This window comes from Drosophila persimilis, unplaced genomic scaffold, assembly GCF_003286085.1.
Source record: "Drosophila persimilis strain 14011-0111.01,24,50 unplaced genomic scaffold, DperRS2 tig00000856-arrow-arrow-pilon, whole genome shotgun sequence".
In the NCBI taxonomy this organism is placed as follows: Eukaryota; Metazoa; Arthropoda; class Insecta; order Diptera; family Drosophilidae; genus Drosophila; species Drosophila persimilis.
The window spans coordinates 157,866-177,763 of NW_020825362.1; the positions used below are offsets into that span (position 1 = coordinate 157,866).

Consider the following 19,898-nt stretch of genomic DNA (forward strand, 5'->3'; position numbering starts at 1 on the left):
GAGTGCTACATTCTATAAATTGGCTAAATTCCCTTTAGTTGTGTGTTCAAGTGTTCTGCTTGGCTTGCCGCGAGTCCCTCCGAGGCCTTCAGGGAGTTTAGAGTTTCCATCGAGAAATCGAGGAAAGTACCAACCATTCGAAACTCTCTGGAGATCTCGGAGCTGTCGGACCATACCAAATGGTTGTCGTTTATTGTGCGGGTGCGTAGGTGTACGTAGGTTTCATTACAAAATTTTGGTTCTCTTGCGCATTCCACATTCTGCATTCTGTTTCTTCTACTTACTTTAGCTTTAACGTACGTTTATCGCCTTGGTACACGTGCGATATTCAGTATTCAGTATTCAAATAATTGTTTGCAATAATTGTTTAAGGTAAATGTATCCTATATGTTAATAGTCTCACAAAAGATTGTTTTAGGGGCTTTAGAGTTCGTTTTCTGTATATGTATGATTACAGTGTGTTGGTTTATTATTTGATGCTCTTGTATCAGTTTCTGTTTTGTTGAATGGAAAACCATTTTGCAACGCCCCCCCAAAACAAGGATGGGAAATCCACGTACCATACCCATGCCCCACACTACCCATACTATGTATGCATCGTTACGAGTCCTTTCTTCGGGTAGCTTTGTTTTGGGGGGACTATAATTACTACACGCATGCTCTCATGCTCTCGTACTTTATGCTTGTAAGATAAACGACGGCCAGGCCGGTGTCTATCAACTATTTCAACTTAAATATAACATATTTACACTTAAAATGTATAACTTGTTGCTTGCCCTAACACTGAACGGATTGGGTATTGGGGGGTGGGGACATCCCGGCAGCCGAATGCCAAGAAATTGAAAATGTAAAACTCATCATCAATATAGATATAGGATTTAGCATAGCGTAGAAAAAGTGTATAACAAGATAGATAGATTCTTCGGCACTCAGCGTGGTGGGAGCCGTCCCCCAATTACTCATTGTTTTCCTCATGCAATATCCCCTAATATTTATCCTAATTGAAGTAAACACAACGGTTGTGGTACTTAGCCCAAAAGTGCACAGATAGTATAGAAAAAAAAAAAAAAATAGAACAATATGGATACTCGTATTGAAGTAGCAGGCTGCTGGCTGCTGTCTGCTGGCTGCTATCTGCTGTGTGCTAAGCCTTGGCTTTTCCTTGCCTTCTAGACAGCCGAATTGATGGCTGCCTGGGTGGTGGCTGAGCTATTGATGCTGGTCGCCTGGCCAAATGCTGAGGCAGTGCTTGCCGCCGAAGTGCTGGCCGTGGCCGTAATGCTAACAGCAGCCGCTGTTGCCGAGCTCCCGCCATCCGGATAGCCGCCGGAGGCTGGTGCCGGGGAGAGCGACATCGTGGACGATGAGGGCGATGAGCAGTCACTTTGTACACTCATTGTGGGCGAGGCAGCCACTAGATTGCTGCTGTTGCTCGTATTGCTTATGGTTGGCGGGAACTGCGGCGGCGGATTCCCAGTGGGCGTGTGTGGCGAAAGTGGCGTCAGAATGGAAGAAGATGAGGCTGGGGATGGGATGCTGTTGCTGCTGCTGCTGGCGCTCGTTGTAATGGCTGTGGCATTGCTGGCGCTGCCACTGTTTGCTGTGCTGGACGTTGTCGGCGTTGATGCCGCCACTGTGGCCGCTCCCGATGTCGATGATGGGGGCGTGGCCGCTGGCGATTGCTGGCTGGGATGGCTGCTGGCCCCAGCGGCGGCAGCCACTGCCATCCGTTCACGCTCGCGATCCCGCTGCGGCCGGAAGGCCTCGCGCAGTGCCTCCACACGATTCTCATTGGGTCCCCAGCGTGCGTAGCCGGCGCTGTTCTGCAGCCAGACCACCTGGGTGCCCTGCATGCACTTGATAAGCACTTCCGATCTGTACGAAAAACAATTAGTAATTAGGAATAGTTCTTGCTGCATCCGGAGGAGTCCGTGTGTATGCTTACTTCTGCAACATATGCTGGTAGCCATGCCTGTACTCGTGGGCCATGCCCAGGACCACCATTGAGCGGCGCTTGTACATGCTCTCGTCCAGCCTAGATATGCTCTTCCATTCGGGCACAAAAACAATGAAGCTAAGAGGGTCAAGAGAACGTAATGTATTTTATGTTCGAGATGGGGAGCTGGAAACACCCTACCTCAGCGGTTCCATGGTATCGGTCAACAGTTTGTCAATATGCACCAAGGAAGCTTCAATCAATTCCTCACAATGTGGAGGATTCACTTGGAAGGACCCCGACACGGGCTTAAACTCCAAGAAGGGCCTGCGGAAATCAATCATACATATATTGTGGAACAGTAGGAAATGAAATGTGTGTAAACGCACCCTCGGGACCCGAAGTAGGCATCCGTGTCCGCGAACGCGGAGCAGTATTGCCGGAAATAGGAATTGAATGGCGAGGCAAAGCATTCAAAGCTGACACCGAAATGACGATGAAGGCACTCGAACACCGGCACTGGCAAGGCCGCCTGGGTGATCTCCGCTTCCTGCGAGGAGTTCAATGAGTTGCCCAGGAAGGTCTGGTACCGCTTCAGCAGGCACCACACGCGGCCAATGAACAGATCGAACTTCTTGTCGTCGAAGCAGTTGTGGCGATAGAGCTGCTCCAGCTTCTGCAGATAGGTGAGGTTGATGTACTGGGCATCCGGCTGATTGATGGCTGCGGGCGTATACTTGATGATCATGTGATCGCGATCCTGCAGATATTCGATGGCCGGCATGCGGGGCGAGGGCACTGCAAACTGGATGGGGTAGCACCATACCTTCTTCAGGTGCGGCGGCGGCGGCGGTGGCGTGGGCTCCGGTATGCCATGCTCCTTCAACAGCTGCAGGTGCCGCTCACGTATCTTGCGGGAATGATCCGCGGACAGATGGTAGATCTTGACGCACAGCGTCTCCACCGAACTCTTGACCGTCTCCACCAGATGCGGCTCGCACTGGCGCTTCAAGTGGGCCAGGCGATCCTGGAAATCCTCATAGCTGGCGCCCACAGTCCGCCGCAGCCACTGGAACGTGTCCTCCACATTCCACTTGACCACCTTCTTCGACTCGGGCGGCGCTGATCTGGACTCGATGATCTGCTTGGCCGCCTCGGCGTACCTGGAGAGCTGCTTGCGAGCATCCCCAGTGAACTTGGGCTTCACCAGCTTTATGGGTATATCTGCCATGATCTCGCGGTACATGGCGCTGGATATCTCGGGCTTGCAGCTGCTGGGCAGCAGCGGATCGCACCCGGTATCGATCACCTTGCGCTCCATCAGCCAGCGATTGAAGGAGTCTCTCGGCGCCTTGATGTTCTCCCTGCGCATGCACAGATCCTCGTACGTTTTCAGCAGTTTCATGCTTAGGGCTGCTCTCAGTGCCTCAACCTCCGGATGGGGCTGGGGTAGCAGTGTTGGCGGACGCTCCACAATGACCGCATTGGTGCAGACCTCTAGGTCCCAGGGTCCGGCCAGGACGAACTTTTTCATGGGTGGTCCACCGCCCCCGTGGTGCTGATGCTGCTGATTCGGATGGATGTGCATGTCATCAGAGGGCCTTCGCTTCAGATGGTGGTGGTGCTGCTGCTGCTGTTGCATGTGTGGCGGAATTGGCGTGGCCCCGCCAGCATGGCAAATCCCCAGGGGATCCGTGAGAGGATCGAACGGTCTCGTGCCGGGCATTTCCCACAACGACTCGCCCGTGACCTTGTTCCAGTAGTACGGACGATTCTCCCGCTTGGACCAGAACTTTCGCCAGCCCTGGTTCACCAGTTCGGCAGTCAATTCCTCACCGTAACCACCCGGGCCCGGACCCAGCGTGGGTGGTCCTTGCGGGGTGTGGGCCATGCTCTCCAGCGGCGACGGAGCGTGCGTCTTTGTCGGCGTTGACGGGGAGGAGCAGCTGGCCACTGGCGAGCTGCCGGCACTCATGTTGTGTCCACCACCAAGGGAGGGTGGTGCATCGCTTAAAATGGGCCCCGTCACCGTCGGCGCTCCAGCCGTCGGCGAAGGCGACATATTGTTGGAGGCACTCGCCGTTAGCTGGTCCCAGGCACTCTGTGAGGCACTGCTGGTGGCTGGCGGAGTCGGCCCCAGGGGGGTACCCGTGGATGCAATCACGGATTGCGGCAGTCCCGCGCCCGTCCCCGGCCCCAGATTGTGTATATTGCTATTGCTGTTGTTGGCTGCCATCTTGTGGATGATCTGAGAGAAAGGTAAACAAAAATAATACACATATGTTTACAGTTCCATCGGTCAGAGAGAGAGAGAGAGAGAGAGAAAGAGCGAGAGAGAGAGATTGAGAATAACTTAGAGAGAAAGAGCGGAAATCAAATGAACAGTGATGTCAGCTTTAGCATCTCGCAAACAAAACTAGCGGGAAAAATGAAAAGTCTCAAAAAATAACTTGTTCATTAAAGTTTGCATCGTTAGATTATTAATAGAACACGGAAAAACAAGGACTAACTTAAAAATGGCTTTTTTAAAACTGTATTTATTCACCAATGGTCGAGAGAGAAGAGATGCCCGAGGTGATATTTGGGATGGGAAAAGTGCAAGTGCCAGAGTGAAAACTTCAAAAATTCCTTCGTCAATGAATGAGTACATGGAGACTTAACCTCGTATATGGGTCCCGTAACTAGGAAAACCGAACTTAGGAAAATGAGATTCAAAAGCGCGAAGAAAATAAATTTTAAGGCAGACAAGGGCGGATGGCCATCTATTTAATATGATTTTCTAAGGGGAAAATAAAGATTATTTACGAAGTTTCTACACAAATTATAAGCGGGTGATGTTCATTTGTCAACTGGTATATTATTGTATTAAAATATACAAATACCCAATAACTTATTCCCACAAGATATCCTATGCACAAAAAGAGAACGAAAAAAAATAGCCAGATCTAGCTAGAAAAAAGCCATGCCAGCACAGCACCAGAGATAATGAAATGAGTGCACGTCGAAATCGAAGAAAAACGGCAACCACCAAAGAGGCGATAACTGCCGTTACGGCAGTCGAAACCAGACTTTCAGCGAAGCGAGATCGCTCAGGGCGGCGGCTGCCACACAGGGGAACGTGGGAAGGTTGTGAAAAAATTATTTAAATTAATTTTGGAATGAAGTCGCGCGACATTCTACCAACAAATGTGAGAAAGATTTCAGTTCTCTTCTCAGCGCATTTTGATTTTGCGCTCCACGTTCATACGGAAAACCGTCGGCACAGAGAGACGGCGCGCATGAGCGAGAGAGCCAGAGAGCGACGGCGAAGAGAGCGCAAAACCAATGACAACAACTCTCACACGAATGAGAAATCAAAACAAATTGCAAAAGAATAGAGATTTTCTGCCTTTTGCCTGGGTTATGTGTATATGTTTTGACGAGCGTGTACCTTAGCGTATGCGCACCGCCACAAGCAGAATAAAAACTATATAAAATTATTTGCTGCACACACACACACAATGAAGAGAAGGCATTATGCACGCCGTAAACAATTGCACATGAGCTAAAATACAACAAATTACACTTTGTTTCGTGGCCCCCGATGGCTACGTCATAGCACAAAAATAATGGCGCGCTTTTTTTTTATACACATCCAAACAAAATAAAATTGCTAAAATTAAAGGAAAAAAACAGTCAAATGGGTTTGGATCGAACATCGTTTAATCTGAATCATTCGCAGGAGAAGCATAAACAGGAGTATAGTCAAAATATACAATATTCTAACTGCAACGAAAATTTCTCTACACTTTCTTTTTTGCACCCACAGGCAGCACATCAATATTTTCCATTTTATATACGCCTGCTGCCTGGCATCGTGTGGCCGTACTTTTGAAACGCCATTAAATGCCACAAAACTCACCTATTTCCAACTATCCTATTCAGATAAACACTCGCTACGTGTTTCCAAACATTTAGGCGTATTCTATACGTAAATATTCCCGCGATTTTCTATGGAAATTTATAAATAAATTCTTCTCAAATTCTTTTTCAGGCGACCGATACTGGGAAGTCGATTTGAGATGGCCTACGCAGCGATAGGTCCGCGATGGTATCGATTGCGTGGTATTTTTTACATATCGATTGCACAAACCAAGGATGGACTTGAATAATACTGAACAACACAAGATATCTTGTGAAATTTTATTCTAAGGGTGTTGGAATGTGTGTAACAAAAATAAATAAGTTACTCTATATTTAGTTGATCGTCTGCAATTTAAGGCAAATTTCTATGCTAATATTGAGATCTGGCTTGTATCTGTTGATCAACCGCAGCAAGTTGAACTTTTTCGCCTTCGAGTTGTTGGACTCCAGCTCGTACAAAGTCGACAGATTAACCAGCAGGCTCTCGTTCAGGGATCTCTGGGGATTCTGGTTAATGGCATGCTCATACAGATTAATGGCATCCTTGAGCTTCCCAGCGTACAGCAGGCACACTCCCATGTTGTTCAGAATCAACGTATTGCCAGAATCCAAGTGCAAAGCCTTTTGAAATATGAGGTACGCTTCGGGAAAATCGTTTTTGGCCACTGCTATAAGGCCCTTGTCCATAAGGTCCCTTAGATCAGGCGCAGAGTTCCTGTAAAAGGAATATAATCAGAATACATTTATCCATCTATGAAATATTCAAAGCTTACATTTCTCGCAGTCGCCGGGAGACGGCAAACTTTTGCTCCGCCCCAAAGATATCTCCGATTTGCAAATAGATGCGACCCCAGGCCGAGTACAGAGATCGCTGGTCGTCCTTGCTTAGGTTCGAGCGTTTCAACAGGGTTCCATCCATTATATCATCAATCATACTGAATTTCTTCATCTACACGTGTGGGTTTCATTAAATTATAAATGTATGTTCCATGTAAGCCCTTGGGACTTACCATCAGGCCACAGTTTATAATGGAATGCAAGACCCTTTCGCACCGCTTTTGCCAGAATTGCTCGGCCGTCTTGTTCTGCATCTGTATATAATGCTGCTTGATCTCATTGCTGGTCACATGCAGTTCCGACAGCCTGTCCAGGGCTACGTGGGGCTTTCCCATGTAAATGGGCAGCTCGGCGAGTAGCAGGCGGAACGAGAAGCACGCTATGGATCCACTTTTTCCATTGTACATCTCGGGATAGAAATCGTAGAACACATCCGGGGCTGTGAGCTGTCCAAAGGGTTCCGCTTCGGTCTGCAGCAGCTCGAATTCGCCCAGCTTGGCCAGCAGCGCCAGGCGAGTGAACCACAGCTGCAGCGAGTGAGGGGAATGCTTGGCTGGCTGTCCAGCACGTCCATAGCCCTGACCATAGACCGTCAAAAGTCGGCCAGTTAAATTGACTGCCGTGCGGAGGCAGCCTGCATGGATTAGGTTCCTCAGGCCCCGCTCGTCTTGGGTGACATCGTCCACGCCCAGGATCTTCCGGTTTGCCAATTCAGCTTCTCCAAGGTGCTGGGTCACTGCCACACTGATGGGATCGGGCTGAAATAGGTGGTAATAAGGTGGAAAGCTCTAACAAGATTCTGTATCTCACCGACCAGATCGTGTTGTAGGTGTATGCCAGGCATAATCAATTTACTGTGGTCATTTTCTCGGGGCAGCTCCCACAAATTACGGACCTCGTCGGTAACTTTGATGGGCTCCTCTAGCTCAGGTGTTTCCACAAATTCGGGAGGTTGAAAGAAACCTGTGAATGTGTTTGACAACATATTGTTGCTGGTGCCACTGACAATACTTTCTGCTGGTATCTCCTTGGACTTGGGTTTATTCGTCAGCTCATCAAAAAAACTAGGTGGATCATTAGCAAAGTATTCGCTAAGATTAGATTTACTTGACATTTCTTTCGCGTTTCCTATACTAATATGCTGGTATGTTTCTGGTATTTCGAGAAATAATACCAGGAAAAACAGCCTACTATTAGAATATGGCCAAAACAATATCGATAGTATCATGATAGTAGCAAAACCATGACATGGATACTATCGATAGTGCCCTCGATGGCTTGACACCTCTAATTTCAACAAAAAAACAACCAAAAAACAAACAAACAATCAAAATAAAATCTTTCCCAGAACATGCCTTCAAACAAAACCAGTTAGTGTATACGCAGAACACCTAAGATTAATCAGGATTAAATATTTTGTATGTATATTCGCAGCAAAACCACTTAAATGGCATCGGAAAGTTACAACCATAAAGAAATGGAATGATGAGGAAATAAAATCTATGCTAACATACATCTCTAGGCACGGCAATATCGAGGTAACCATTATCCTCAACCGATTCAGACTTGAGCTTTTGAAAACGACAACAATCATTTCATAGAAGCCCACGGCAAGAAAGTACTACACGAAACTGATAGAGGAAACCAAGATAAGCGGCTCTTGGAACACATTTAAATGCAAGCTGAGATATCTAAAGGGTACTCTACAGAAGGCCAATACCTGGATGAAGACGAAAGGAGCAGAGATTGATGATCCCGACAGAGTTAGAGGTAAACTGATTACTTACCAAAAATGCTTTTTGTGATAACAATTTGCAAATGTTTGCAGAGACCTTGCTGCAATTGTGCCCGCACTATGATCAGCTGGTTGACATGTTTGGCGCCGATTTCAATTTTGAATCTTCCATGAGCAATAGCGCGTGGAACACCGACTTCAACCATCCGCGCGCATCGATATTCAGCAACGACGACTCCCTTAATGAGGAGTATCTGAGATCCGAAACCGAATCATCAGTGGATCCCATTGACTGCTCTGATTCCTTATACGAGACTGAGCTACAGAACCACCAAAGTAGAATCGAGGAAAAGACCATGGACCATGGTTGCCCTGCTGCCAAGAAGATCGATGAGCTGAACTTTAAGGAAGCCATTCTGCAGTTGGAGGTGGAGAAATTCCACTGGCTCAAGGAGAAGGAGCTGAGAAGAATGAAGTTTGAGGAGAAGAAATTGGAAACAGCCGTTGAGCTGAGAAAGCTCGAACTGGAGCAGGAGGAAAGAATCGCGCTGTATGAAATCAAAATGAAATATAAGGATAAATAGACCCAAATCAGACCTCCCCCACCTGCTATAAGTATTACTAGGGCAGGCATGTGTAAATATAAGACTAGCTTTGTGGCAATACACGCAATACTTACTGCCTCTATCGTTCCACTATGTACGCTTAAAATAAATAAATAAAAAACATATTTATAAACTATTCTGGAATTCGGATTTATTAATCTATTGCAATTATACTCGTACAATTCATTCATTTTACTTATTAGGTTTTATTGTACAATATATAGAGCAAAAAAAAAGATTATTCTAAAGCTACAGATTATGATGCCATTTGATGACCAGTTTTTCATTTGCTTTTGGTTTTTTTTAAACATAAAAACGCCGTATTTACAAAACAATGGAACGAGCCCCCTCCGAATGGTTCAAAGTTTATTGCCCATTGAAAATCGTCTCGGGATAATAGCTGGGGGCGTTGAACATGCGCGGGAAGCCATTCCCATCCAACTGGCCCACTGGCAGCACCGACATAATATCACTGCAAAGAACGAAAAGGAAAGGGAATATATAGTTGGTACGCACATACAAGCACACACAAATAAAAAAGGGAAACACATTTAGTCCACTTGCTGGTGAAGAGAAGTGCGAGAGTGAGAGCTGCAATTTGACGCCCAGGGAGAAGGCGATCAGCCAGCGGGGAGTCGACGGAGCGGTGCGGCACATGCTACACGCATGCGCTGCGTTAGGGTCACGTCCCGTCCCCTAGCCTCTATAAATATGCACAGGACGGGCCATGGACCCATGGACCCATGGACCCATGGAAGGAGCTGAGCTAAGCTAAGGGCAAAATTGGACATAAAACACGCTCAAGTGGCATTTTCGGTCCGGAGTACAGAACTGGACGCGCAAGTGTTTTACGGTCACTTACGAGTACAAACGATTTTTAATGCCAATTTCCAAAACAATTGATTATATTTTGTTCCCAGTTTTCCCATTTCTTCTGGGTGGAACATACTCAAGTGTTGAATGAATTGTTTTACGAGTTATGTGGAAATGGATTGGAATGGAATGGAAGGGAAAGGAAAGGAAAGGTTCCATGTATGTACCCTATGACAGGGCAGAAATGCTACAGATTCAAATAGAACTAATTCCATATCAACTTACGATCGTTGCTGGGGCGTACGGTCCCGTTGCCGGCGGTTCTTGAACCAATTGGAGACCTGGGTGAGCGTTAGGCCCGTCTTCTTGGCCAGCGTTTTCTTCTCATCGGGCGTGGGATAGCGATTGGTCAGATAGCAATCCTTTAGGGCATTCCTCGACTTCTCCTTGAAGCAATAGACAGTCTCCTCGCCATCCCATATTGTCTTGGGCAGGGGGTATTTCTTTCTCAGGCGATACTTGTCCACCGCTCCCAGGGGACGACCGCGTACCTTTTCGGCCTCTTTGTAGTGGGCCTTGAACCAGAGATTCTGCAGATCCACATGGTATTTGATGGAGAAGCAGTGCGTCTCCAGTAGGTTGTAGAGTTCGTGGAATTGTCCCAGATTGTAGGCGACCATGGCGCGGGCCCGCAGCACACTCTCGTTCGTCTTGAAGAATTCGCTGGGCGGCAGGCTGCACAGGAAGGTGGTTAGCTTCTCGATGTCGCCCTTCTGCTGCAGGGCCTCACACATGCATTGGATCTGGGGATGGGTACAAAATGATGATTACCCGAAAGCCTCCTCATAGAAACGTTCAAGTCCTCACCTGGTCTGTGGAGAACTGCAGCATTTTGGCATCGATGGGGAAGTTGCCCACGGCGGACATGTTGTGGCCAGCCGTTAGATTCGATATGAGGTGTCCCCCGGTGACCGGATTGCCACCAAGACCGCCGGCACCACCTCTCTGGAGACCGGCGCACAGGGAGTCCGTCTTCGTATTGCCATTGAGATCGCCCAGAGGGCCGCCACTGACGCCATTCTCGAACATAATGCTGTTCAGAGTGGGGTAATGTGTGGGCGTGGTCGAGGCCGTGGGCGGTGGGGACTTGTCATAATCGTTGGTAATATCCTGAAAGCGGCGCTCCAGCAGATGATCCTTCTCCGCGGCCTCGTACGGCCCAAACTTATCCAACTGCAAGACGGTCTTGCACGAGAGGTTGCCGCGATAGCCTGGTCGGGAGGGGGTAAGCGAAATCATGCGGAGAAATTAGCTCTTTTGTCGTTCGTTCTCACGTGCCATTTCGGTGGGCTGGTCGGTAACCCCCCCACACCCCAGCCCACCCCACAGCCCCACACATTTGGATGTGACTAATCATCAAATAGCCGACCAAAACGATCGTTGTCTTTCGACACCTTCGGACGGTGACGGAGACGGGGACTGTATATCATATCGAGACCAGAAAGAGACATCAAGCAAATAAATAAATCCGATATGTGTACATAAATGTAAGTGCATATATGCCAAAGAAATATGTATGTGTATATGTGCATGCATACATATACAGATATGTAATACATAATGCATTTGATGGTACATTGGTTTAGGCCACAAAAACGGGCTATGAATCAACGAATTCTGGATGGCCTACAGCCTAGAGCCTACAGCCAGCAAAGAACAAAAACTTGTAGACAAGGAAATGATTTGAAAAACTAAAAACAAATTGGAGCCCACCCATATGCCCATATTAATGGTATCATTATTGGAGTGCATATACCAACGTCATCTTCTGTTCTATAAAACCCACTTGTGCACTACATGCAGTCCTCAAAACTTTTGTAATATTCAGCAAATTGAGTAGTCCAGGCTTTAATTGTTTATGCAGCGCCTCATTGACGCCTCTGTCTACATAGGGGTAATACGATATTGGCCGTCTCTGGTTTTCCGCACTGATCTGATAGGACTGGACATTGTATAACTAACCGGGATTTGGCAGGAAGAGCGATCCGTAGGCCATGGGAGAGCTGAGATTATCCTGTTGCGCCGCCGAATGGTCCGATGAAGTGCCGCCGGAACTGGTCGAGTCCAGGTCCCCGCTTATGGACGCTGACAGATTGTTTGTATCCATATTTTTCTCGAACATTACGCTAGTTTTCTATTAATTTGGTTTGCGTATGATAACTTTTCACTTTTGGGGTGACTATGGGGTTTTTCGGGCTATCAATTAAAGCACTTGATTGATTTTCCTTAATTCATAATTTTGTAATATTTGGTATTTAAATACTTTAAACTTTAAAAAAAAAATCACTTTGCATTTGTATCAATTTTCTATTGATTTTCTGTACACTCTTTTATTTTTTGCTTGTGCAAAGAACTTTGGGATTTCGTTGGGGAGATCCGTTCTCTCCTGACCGTCTTGACGCGTTCGCTGTTCAAAATCAAATGAAATGCAAGCGGAAGAAGCCGTGCATGGGGAATCCCAGGCCTGGCCAGGGCAGGGCAGGCAGGCAGGCAGGCAGGCGGCTGTGTGCTCCGTTCCATTGCCGTTCGGTTCGGGTTCGGGTTCGAGTTCGGGGCTGCAGAGCGCTGACTGGTTGTTGAGCAGGCCAATTTAGGGGTGGATTGCCTGTGCCGTTATCCTCGGCGTAAGAGGGCGTAACCTCCGGGCAGCCATTTTGTCGTTTGCCAAACTGTTTCTCTGCGTGTGTGTGTTATCTAACGGCGAAAAACATTGAATTTCATTAAGAAACAAACATCATGACCTCATTAGAATCGTGTTTACGGGTAGGGGGGTGTAGATACGTATGTATGTATGTACATGGCATATGGTATAGGGTATCTAATGAATGCCCGTGTGCAGTTTCTTGGAATTTACATCAAATTTCTATGACATTGCTTAATTTTTGCACCGAGTTTCTGGCTGTGTTTTGCCGTATTTTTTGCATATAAAATGCAAGATATATCCACGAGTGGAGTATATAAAGTCGAGTCTCGGTCTCTGTCTCTGTCTCCGTCTCTGTCTCGGTCCCAGACCCAGACTCAATGCAATTTGATTCCCAGGCGGAGGCTGGGATTGGGAAAAGAATGCTCGCTACTTGCTGCTTGCTGCTCGATGCTCGATGAGGCTCTGCCTCTGCCTTTGGCTGCTCATCTAATGGGATCAAATTTCAATTACAAAATTCCTCCTCTCCTCCACTGCTGCATGCAACACGAAATGGTGCGATAAAGTAAAATGAAATAAAACTGACATGGACACAAAGGTGACAATCCATCCACAAAAAGGCTAAACAATTGCGCTGCCGTTGCCGTTGCCGTTGCCGTTGCCCCCAGGAACACAAAACACAGAGACACACAGACGCACAAAGCCATACAGAAACAGGAGCACTTTTCCAGTTGTTGCTGTTGAAGGGAATTCATTAGGCATCAAATTAGGAGGGTTGACAATTTCGTCACACTCGACGCAACGCAGTCCCAGGTCTCAGGTCTCAGGTCTCAGGTCCCTGGTCCCAGAGCACAGATTTGTCACAGGCAGGCCGGGGGGGAGAAGGGGATGCTCTGAGCCCTGGCCTTTTCACATTTTTCACATTGCGTGATCATCGATTCGCCGGACGGGGGAGAGGGGGGACAGAGATTACTGCAGGTGTCGATACCGATTACAGATTACTAATTTCGATATTTGAGCTTTTGTTGCTGCCTGGCAACACCCCCCTGCGATGGGGTGGGCGAGGTGTGCCCTCTAATTGACCGCAGGAAAAGGATTGTGAATTGTAATCGCATCCCGGCTAATTCCATTATTAAAATCACGTGTCAGGACTTACGGGCCGTCGCGACGGCAGAGCTGTCGGCCGGAATCCACCCAAAGCTTTTTGCATTACAATTATTATTTGCGCTTTGTTTCGTTCTGGACTCCCTTTGGGCTCTGGGCTTTGGCCTGAATGGAAATGCGTCTTTCGGTTCGTTCCCACACTATCGTGTTTGGCTGAGCCAAGCAGATTTTTTCCTTCGAGTGTGTTTGGTGTCTGCTTCCCAAATACTGCAAGCGCATGCATGCAAATTGTCTCGCAACAAATAAATGGACTTGAAACAATTTAAATGCACTCCGAAATCGCGGACAAAGATAAGAGAATAGTCGTGGATACGATAAGATTCACATGGAACGAAGAACTGCGCATACACTGGCATGGCTGTTCTATCCATCGATACACAAGGTCGTCGAAAAGGTATATAAAAGGATTTTCATTAATTTCATAAATTAAGCCCGGGTCCCACGCAGACGCGCAGCTTTCCTCCTGCCCAGCCGACCGAGGGGCGCTGCCGCATGTACATGAATATTCGAGGAAAATTCGAAATAAACCAAGCATGCATTAAAAATTACATCGAAATATTCGATGATTTGAATTTGATACTGATTCATTCATTCCCAAAACGAAATTATAGAAAGTAGGATAAATATTTGTGAAAGAAAATCTAGAAAATTTTCAAAATTACTTACGAACAATGGCAATAGAACGCAAAGTCCCCAGGAGTAAGCCCCGCAGCTCTGTTGCCGCACGCCGTGTCAAAAAACCCAACCCAGTACGTCTTCGCAGTCTGGGGGATCTGAAGGAGTCGGAAATGATTAAAGTGACATCCGCTCTGAATGCAGCAGTCAATCTGGCATCGGCGGAGGATAATTTGAAGAAGAACTCGGATTCGCCATTCTGCCTGCCCGACGAGGCAGAAATGTTGCGGAGAAAACAGAAGATGCGCCGTCGAGTGGCCACCGCCATGAAGCTGCTGGCGCTCGTGGAGCGCGGCTACGTGGACAGCGGCTTCGAGCACACAGCACCTGTTACTCTCTCAGAGGTTCCGGTCCGACGTCGTAGTCGTAGTGCTACCACTGCCACCATCGATGCTGCCAGCAACTGTCGCATCTGCGGTCGTCCCATGCCTGAACAATGGTAGAGGAACTGTCGCCGTACAAACCTCCAGAAATTGTTTGCTATGGTATGTACATACAGGTTTATAAGTGTCCATTGTAGCAATTGTACAGCTAACAGCCATAATTTCCTTGGTTTTCAGGTGGCCATCAAGCTTTGCATACTTGTAGTTGTTCCGAATAGAAGTGAAATACATATGCTAAAGTTCAATTATAATTATTCGTGTGTACTTACCTGTAGAAACTCATAGATCCGCCACCCTACAAACAGGCAATAAACGGCAATGACTGCACCATCAAGTGGCCCATGCCAGGCAGAAAGGCAGGAGACCGACGGGCGCTGCCGCATGGCGAGTGACGCGAACCAAACTGAAATATAGAAATATATAGAAGCTAACCTAACTGAAAGAGCTAAGCATGCATTCTAAATTGGAAATACTAATGCTTACTACGAGAAAGGTATGCTAGCTATTTTAAAAGAGGAAAGAATTAGTAGTTGATATTATATACATCATAAGACCTTACTACGAGTAAGGTATGCTAGATATTTTAGAAGAGGAAGGAATTAGTAGTTGATATTATATAGAGCCTAAGACCCTAAGCCGTTCATGCAGAGATTAATTCGAGCTACAAAGCGGAAGGCATAAAGGTATATACATATGTAGTTTCTAGTGGATCTAATAGGAATCGTGAGGTAAGGGCCATCTCAACGTGTTGCCCTTGATCAAGTTGTGCATAGAAATCACACCAAAAATTTTTCTGCGATTAACTAAGGATGGGAAGTTTTATTAAGAGAAGAGATGTATATTTAGTCAAGAGGAAAATATCACACTTTCATTGCAGTTGCCGCCAAGCAAAGCAGGAAGTAAGAAGTTTTTTTGGACTGATTCTAGACGGTCCTGGTGTACCAGAAACCAGAGAAGTATTATACAACTTTAATATCAAAATAAGACAGAACTTTAAAGCTATTTTGCTTGCACGAAATCGTGATTATACTATTTAATTTGTGTCTACATAAATTCCTTATTTTGATTTACTTCCTTGCATTGAAAATGAGGCATCCTTTCCTGCCACTTCATTCTGGCAGTACTTATCTTAATCCATACATCCTTTGGCTACTTCCATGCTCAATACCTAATGTTCGTCTCTTATTTCAGGACAGTTCCAACTTATTGCATCACTCAGCATTCCATTGTATGCAATGACCCAATCGCAAGTACCTGGAAGTCTCGAAACACTTGGGCTATAATCTTCAACTATTACTCAATTTCCCATGCGAAAATCCCTAAAGTTCCTCTCAAATTTGTATATTTACTCATAACTTCTTGCATAACCATTTGCGGCTGGCCAACCCATCGTTTTCCCATTGTGTTCTACTATTGTGCCCATAGACATAGACGACTGGCCACAAATTGCTTAACTTCTCGCAAAGATCCAGACAGACAGACAGAACAGAAGAGAAGAGAACCCACTGATATTTAGCAAACGTCATGGTATTAGGATTGTTGCGAAGAACCTGCCCGGTTAATCCTACAATTCCAGTTCACAGACCAGACAGCCAGAGAATAGAATGGAAAATAGAGCAGCAGCCCAGAAAACAGCTTAACAGCTGTAATCTTGAAATTCCGAACAAAACGTTTTGTAAAGTGTCCCGGGATGTTGTCACCTTGTCGTCACGTTGTTCCTTTCCCAGTCCCCGGCCCCGACCCCGAGCCCGACCCCGACCACGTCCCCGTCTGCTCCCATTCATGAATACAGTCTGCACGGATGCCCTTATCCGTCTGTCGATCACACAATAATGGGTAAACCGAGGTATAATACGCGAGTCTGTACTGGTGACTGGTAGGCGGGTAGGCGGGTAGGCGGGTCGTCGGAGCCCTCAGACCCTAGAGGTTTCTATATTGCGTCTGAAGAGGGTAAATGATTTTCGCACCTTGTGTTTCGATTGTTGGATTGGACATTGGTTGTGGGCATTACTGAAAAACGATATTATGTATTTATAGAGTTATTGTGACACTCCAATTAATAATCATCGGTTTGCACTGATCAGCCACGAAGAAAATAAGACAAATCAATCAATGCTGCAGGAGGCTCATTAATTTCAAACATATGTCGAGATACAAACAAATTTCCACAGCTAATTGGGGGCAGAGGTAGAGGCAGAGTGCCCCGTTTCGTTTCCCCCATTCGGAAAACCAAAAGGGGTGCCATGGGCTGGGATGGGATGGCATGGGATCGTATCGGATCGGGTGGGGGTGCATGTGCATGTGTAAGATGATCCTTTGACGGCAACTAGCCACCTCATTATTCTCATTAATGAAAACTTCGTGCCGTGCGGGTCTCTTCTTTCCGCAAAGCAACTATAAATCAAATAAACACACAGTCTTTTCTTAGGTTTTCCTCCTCCAGCTACATATTTGCGCCTTATACCTGAGCTTTTCCATTCCATTGATACCGTTGATTCCATTTCTGATATTTCTTTTCCAGATTTGAATATGATAATTTGTTGGTTTGCTTACTTCCTGAATAAGATTCCGATTCCGTGGAAAAGTGAAACTTAACTGGAAAAAGGTAACCGAACGCCTTGATAGCCATCGTTTTTGTAGATCAGTTATATTGATTCTATTTTGAGTGCAGACAAGGCAAAATTCTTTGGAAAATGGCACAGTGAAAATGGGAAATGGGTGTATGGGTGAATGGGCGAATGGAAAGGGATAATCAAGAGATAGAATCATTCATATTTCGGGTACACAGATGCTACTTTGAAATGCCATAGATCCATGGCCTGCAGATCCCTAACTGGTTCTGGTTGAAGCCTGCCTTTGATTGACCACCGAATAGAGTTTTAAAATCATAAACCCAAATAAAACTCTCGTGGGACACAATTAGTATACGTTTTTTTTATGATTTTATTTTAGACATATGCTTCCCCCCGTCGTCCTGGTGGACCGACCACAAAATGAGCAAATAAATCATAAATGTTTCATTCGCCGTAATTGAGCCTCGCCTCGCCTCGTCTCCGCACAAACACCCTTAAGTCCCACAATGGACCGCCGCGGAGGGGGGTGAGGGAGAGGGTGAGGCGGTGCTGGCTGTCGCTATGGCCACAGCTACGGTGCTGTGGAACAAGAAAACAAGAAAAACAATGTAATCCGATCCACGTTCGGAATGTGCGTAATTTTGTGTGTAATCCTGTAGAGGGAGATGGGAAGGGCGGGAATGAGAAGGATATGTACATGTACCCCAAAGTCCTTTACGGGGGTTGGTTGCTGCGCCAGGCCAGGCTCCGCCCACCTACCCCTGAAACGTCTGGCAATGAAACACACACGCACAGGGAATGAAACGAAAAACGGAACACAATTTAATGGAATTTAAAATACAATTTAACATAAGAACATGGAAACGTGGAAAAATCAAACATCTTTGGATAATCGTCGGGCAAGGCGGTTGTTGACATCGATCAGTCGAATGCTCCCGCATACAGTGGCCAGTGGCTTCAGGAAATGTCCGAGGCCGTCACCCAAAGGCTCCGTAATGTCACGCATGGAGCAGAGGATGTTGTACACAAAGATCAAAGGCGGCTGCAGGAAACCATTGAAGAGCGTGGTCAGCACGGGCTTCAGCAGGTAGTCGGAGGTCAAGTGCAACAGGCCCACAATGAGGGTGTTGACCAGGGAGTAGAGAACGAATCGGTAGCCCTGCAGAATGAAGGCCACCACAAAGGCCACGACGATGTGGAGGAGTCCGAACAGCTCCGCCCAGAAGTGGGTGGCGTAGGTGGTGGCCCGGTCGGCCAGGACAATGGCATTGATCCTGGGATGGGTGTCCGTGGTGGTCAGGTAATCTGCACAGCCGTGCTCGAACGGATAGATACCGATGCAGGTGTGACGCGACTCCTCCTTCTTGTTCCAGTTCGGCTCGGGCAGATCGTCGATAATGCTGTGCGAGTGCTGCGGCTGACACTTGCACATGTTGTCCAAGGAGTACATCAGGCGGTTGACAAGGCCTGTATTCATGGGATGCGCCTGGGATGCTTTGTTCAACTTTGCCCTCTGGGGGACTCTGGCACGACCACGAAGGGGAACAAAGACGCGGGGGCGCCTCTTCGAATAGCGCTCGAACTCAATGCGCTCCGGCTTTTCCTTCCCGGTGCCCAGCAACAATTTCTCTGGTTCGGCCCGCATCTTGTACAAAGCGGACGGGGAGCTGTGGTCCGAAACTGTGGTCTCTGTCAGTTGATCATTTTTGAACGCGTTGTATTGGGTCTTGATCTTGACATTTTGGAAAATGTCAGATTCGCTGGACATTTCCATGCGGGGGCGGACCTTCTTGAGTGGAGACTTTATTTTGGCTGTCACACCCACGTGATGGACTCCAATCAACATGGATTTTGAGTTGGCGCACTCTAAGTCGGTCGATTCGGACATTTTGCTATTCAAGCTGCTGACAACCATTCAAAACTAACTGACAAATCGATTTCGATATTGTTATCGTCTGGCAGGAATTCAAAAGAGAGGGTGACGACTCTGTCAATATGAAATGATTTTTAGTTCTGTGCCGGAGAATAGGAGAATTATTTCAAAACAACAATCAACAAATTCGGATCTCGGCTCTAAACTTGATATGTTCAAACTAAAAAATACAGGTATGTAACTGCCGAAATTGGCCACTAACAGCAAATAAATACTACCCATCGATAATTATAATCGCGGGAATATCCAATCCAGTGTGACCGTTTACGGCATTATATTCTTTTTGGTATATTTTGAAGTCGAAATGGAGTATCTTTGTGTATATCGGTATTCAATGGTATTTTTACCATTTTATAGCTTATAGAAACTTCACGCAGGTTTTTTAAATTTTTGCCCTTGTGCTTCCATTGTATTTAATTTCCAGTAGATTTTATTTATATCCTTTCAAGCAATTTCACTTTGGCGCGCAGCTTTACTCTCCAATTCATGGTATAAATACCCGGGTAGGATTTGCTCTCTTTGTCGTTGTGGGATGACCTTTATGCTTTGACCTTCTTTGTTGAACCCTTATTTTATACACAATTGATATTATGAAATAAATTAATCAATCGGATACAGTTATGTGTCTGAGAACTGAAAC

General features: G+C 46.5%; 6 protein-coding genes across 7 annotated transcripts; 2 read left to right on the forward strand and 4 right to left on the reverse strand.

The window, feature by feature from the left end:
- Positions 1-429: 429 nt before the first annotated feature.
- Positions 430-5,913, reverse strand: LOC6601835 (phosphorylated CTD-interacting factor 1). Its single transcript, XM_002026865.2, has 5 exons — positions 5,838-5,913; positions 2,326-4,184; positions 2,138-2,263; positions 1,946-2,074; positions 430-1,875 (listed from the first exon to the last, which is right to left on the reverse strand). Exons 2-5 carry the CDS (start codon positions 4,170-4,172, stop codon positions 1,170-1,172), a joined length of 2,808 nt encoding a protein of 935 aa, XP_002026901.1. The 5' UTR covers positions 4,173-4,184; positions 5,838-5,913; the 3' UTR covers positions 430-1,169.
- Positions 5,914-6,153: 240 nt separating this feature from the next.
- LOC6601836 (trafficking protein particle complex subunit 12) lies at positions 6,154-7,790 on the reverse strand. The gene is made up of 4 exons (XM_002026866.2): positions 7,491-7,790; positions 6,850-7,434; positions 6,613-6,788; positions 6,154-6,554 (listed from the first exon to the last, which is right to left on the reverse strand). The coding sequence occupies exons 1-4, from the start codon at positions 7,788-7,790 to the stop codon at positions 6,173-6,175; spliced, it is 1,443 nt and encodes a 480-aa protein (XP_002026902.2). The 3' UTR covers positions 6,154-6,172.
- Positions 7,791-8,002: 212 nt separating this feature from the next.
- LOC6601837 lies at positions 8,003-9,152 on the forward strand. 2 transcript variants are annotated; one of them, XM_026993532.1, is made up of 4 exons: positions 8,003-8,046; positions 8,111-8,214; positions 8,278-8,446; positions 8,505-9,152. In XM_026993532.1, the coding sequence occupies exons 1-4, from the start codon at positions 8,028-8,030 to the stop codon at positions 8,993-8,995; spliced, it is 783 nt and encodes a 260-aa protein (XP_026849333.1). In that variant the 5' UTR covers positions 8,003-8,027; the 3' UTR covers positions 8,996-9,152. The 2 variants fall into 2 exon arrangements, with proteins under 2 accessions (XP_026849333.1, XP_026849334.1); XM_026993533.1 differs by having other exon boundaries at positions 8,281-8,446.
- A 73-nt stretch (positions 9,153-9,225) lies between these two features.
- On the reverse strand, positions 9,226-12,298 carry LOC6601855 (homeobox protein SIX6). Its single transcript, XM_002026868.2, has 4 exons — positions 11,852-12,298; positions 10,697-11,100; positions 10,115-10,632; positions 9,226-9,488 (listed from the first exon to the last, which is right to left on the reverse strand). Exons 1-4 carry the CDS (start codon positions 12,009-12,011, stop codon positions 9,383-9,385), a joined length of 1,188 nt encoding a protein of 395 aa, XP_002026904.2. The 5' UTR covers positions 12,012-12,298; the 3' UTR covers positions 9,226-9,382.
- Positions 12,299-14,324: 2,026 nt separating this feature from the next.
- LOC6601856 lies at positions 14,325-15,003 on the forward strand. The gene is made up of 2 exons (XM_002026869.2): positions 14,325-14,854; positions 14,930-15,003. Exon 1 carries the CDS (start codon positions 14,366-14,368, stop codon positions 14,810-14,812), a length of 447 nt encoding a protein of 148 aa, XP_002026905.1. The 5' UTR covers positions 14,325-14,365; the 3' UTR covers positions 14,813-14,854; positions 14,930-15,003.
- A 3,185-nt stretch (positions 15,004-18,188) lies between these two features.
- On the reverse strand, positions 18,189-19,228 carry LOC6601857. Its single transcript, XM_002026870.2, has one exon. The coding sequence runs from the start codon at positions 19,211-19,213 to the stop codon at positions 18,200-18,202; it is 1,014 nt and encodes a 337-aa protein (XP_002026906.1). The 5' UTR covers positions 19,214-19,228; the 3' UTR covers positions 18,189-18,199.
- Positions 19,229-19,898: the final 670 nt, after the last annotated feature.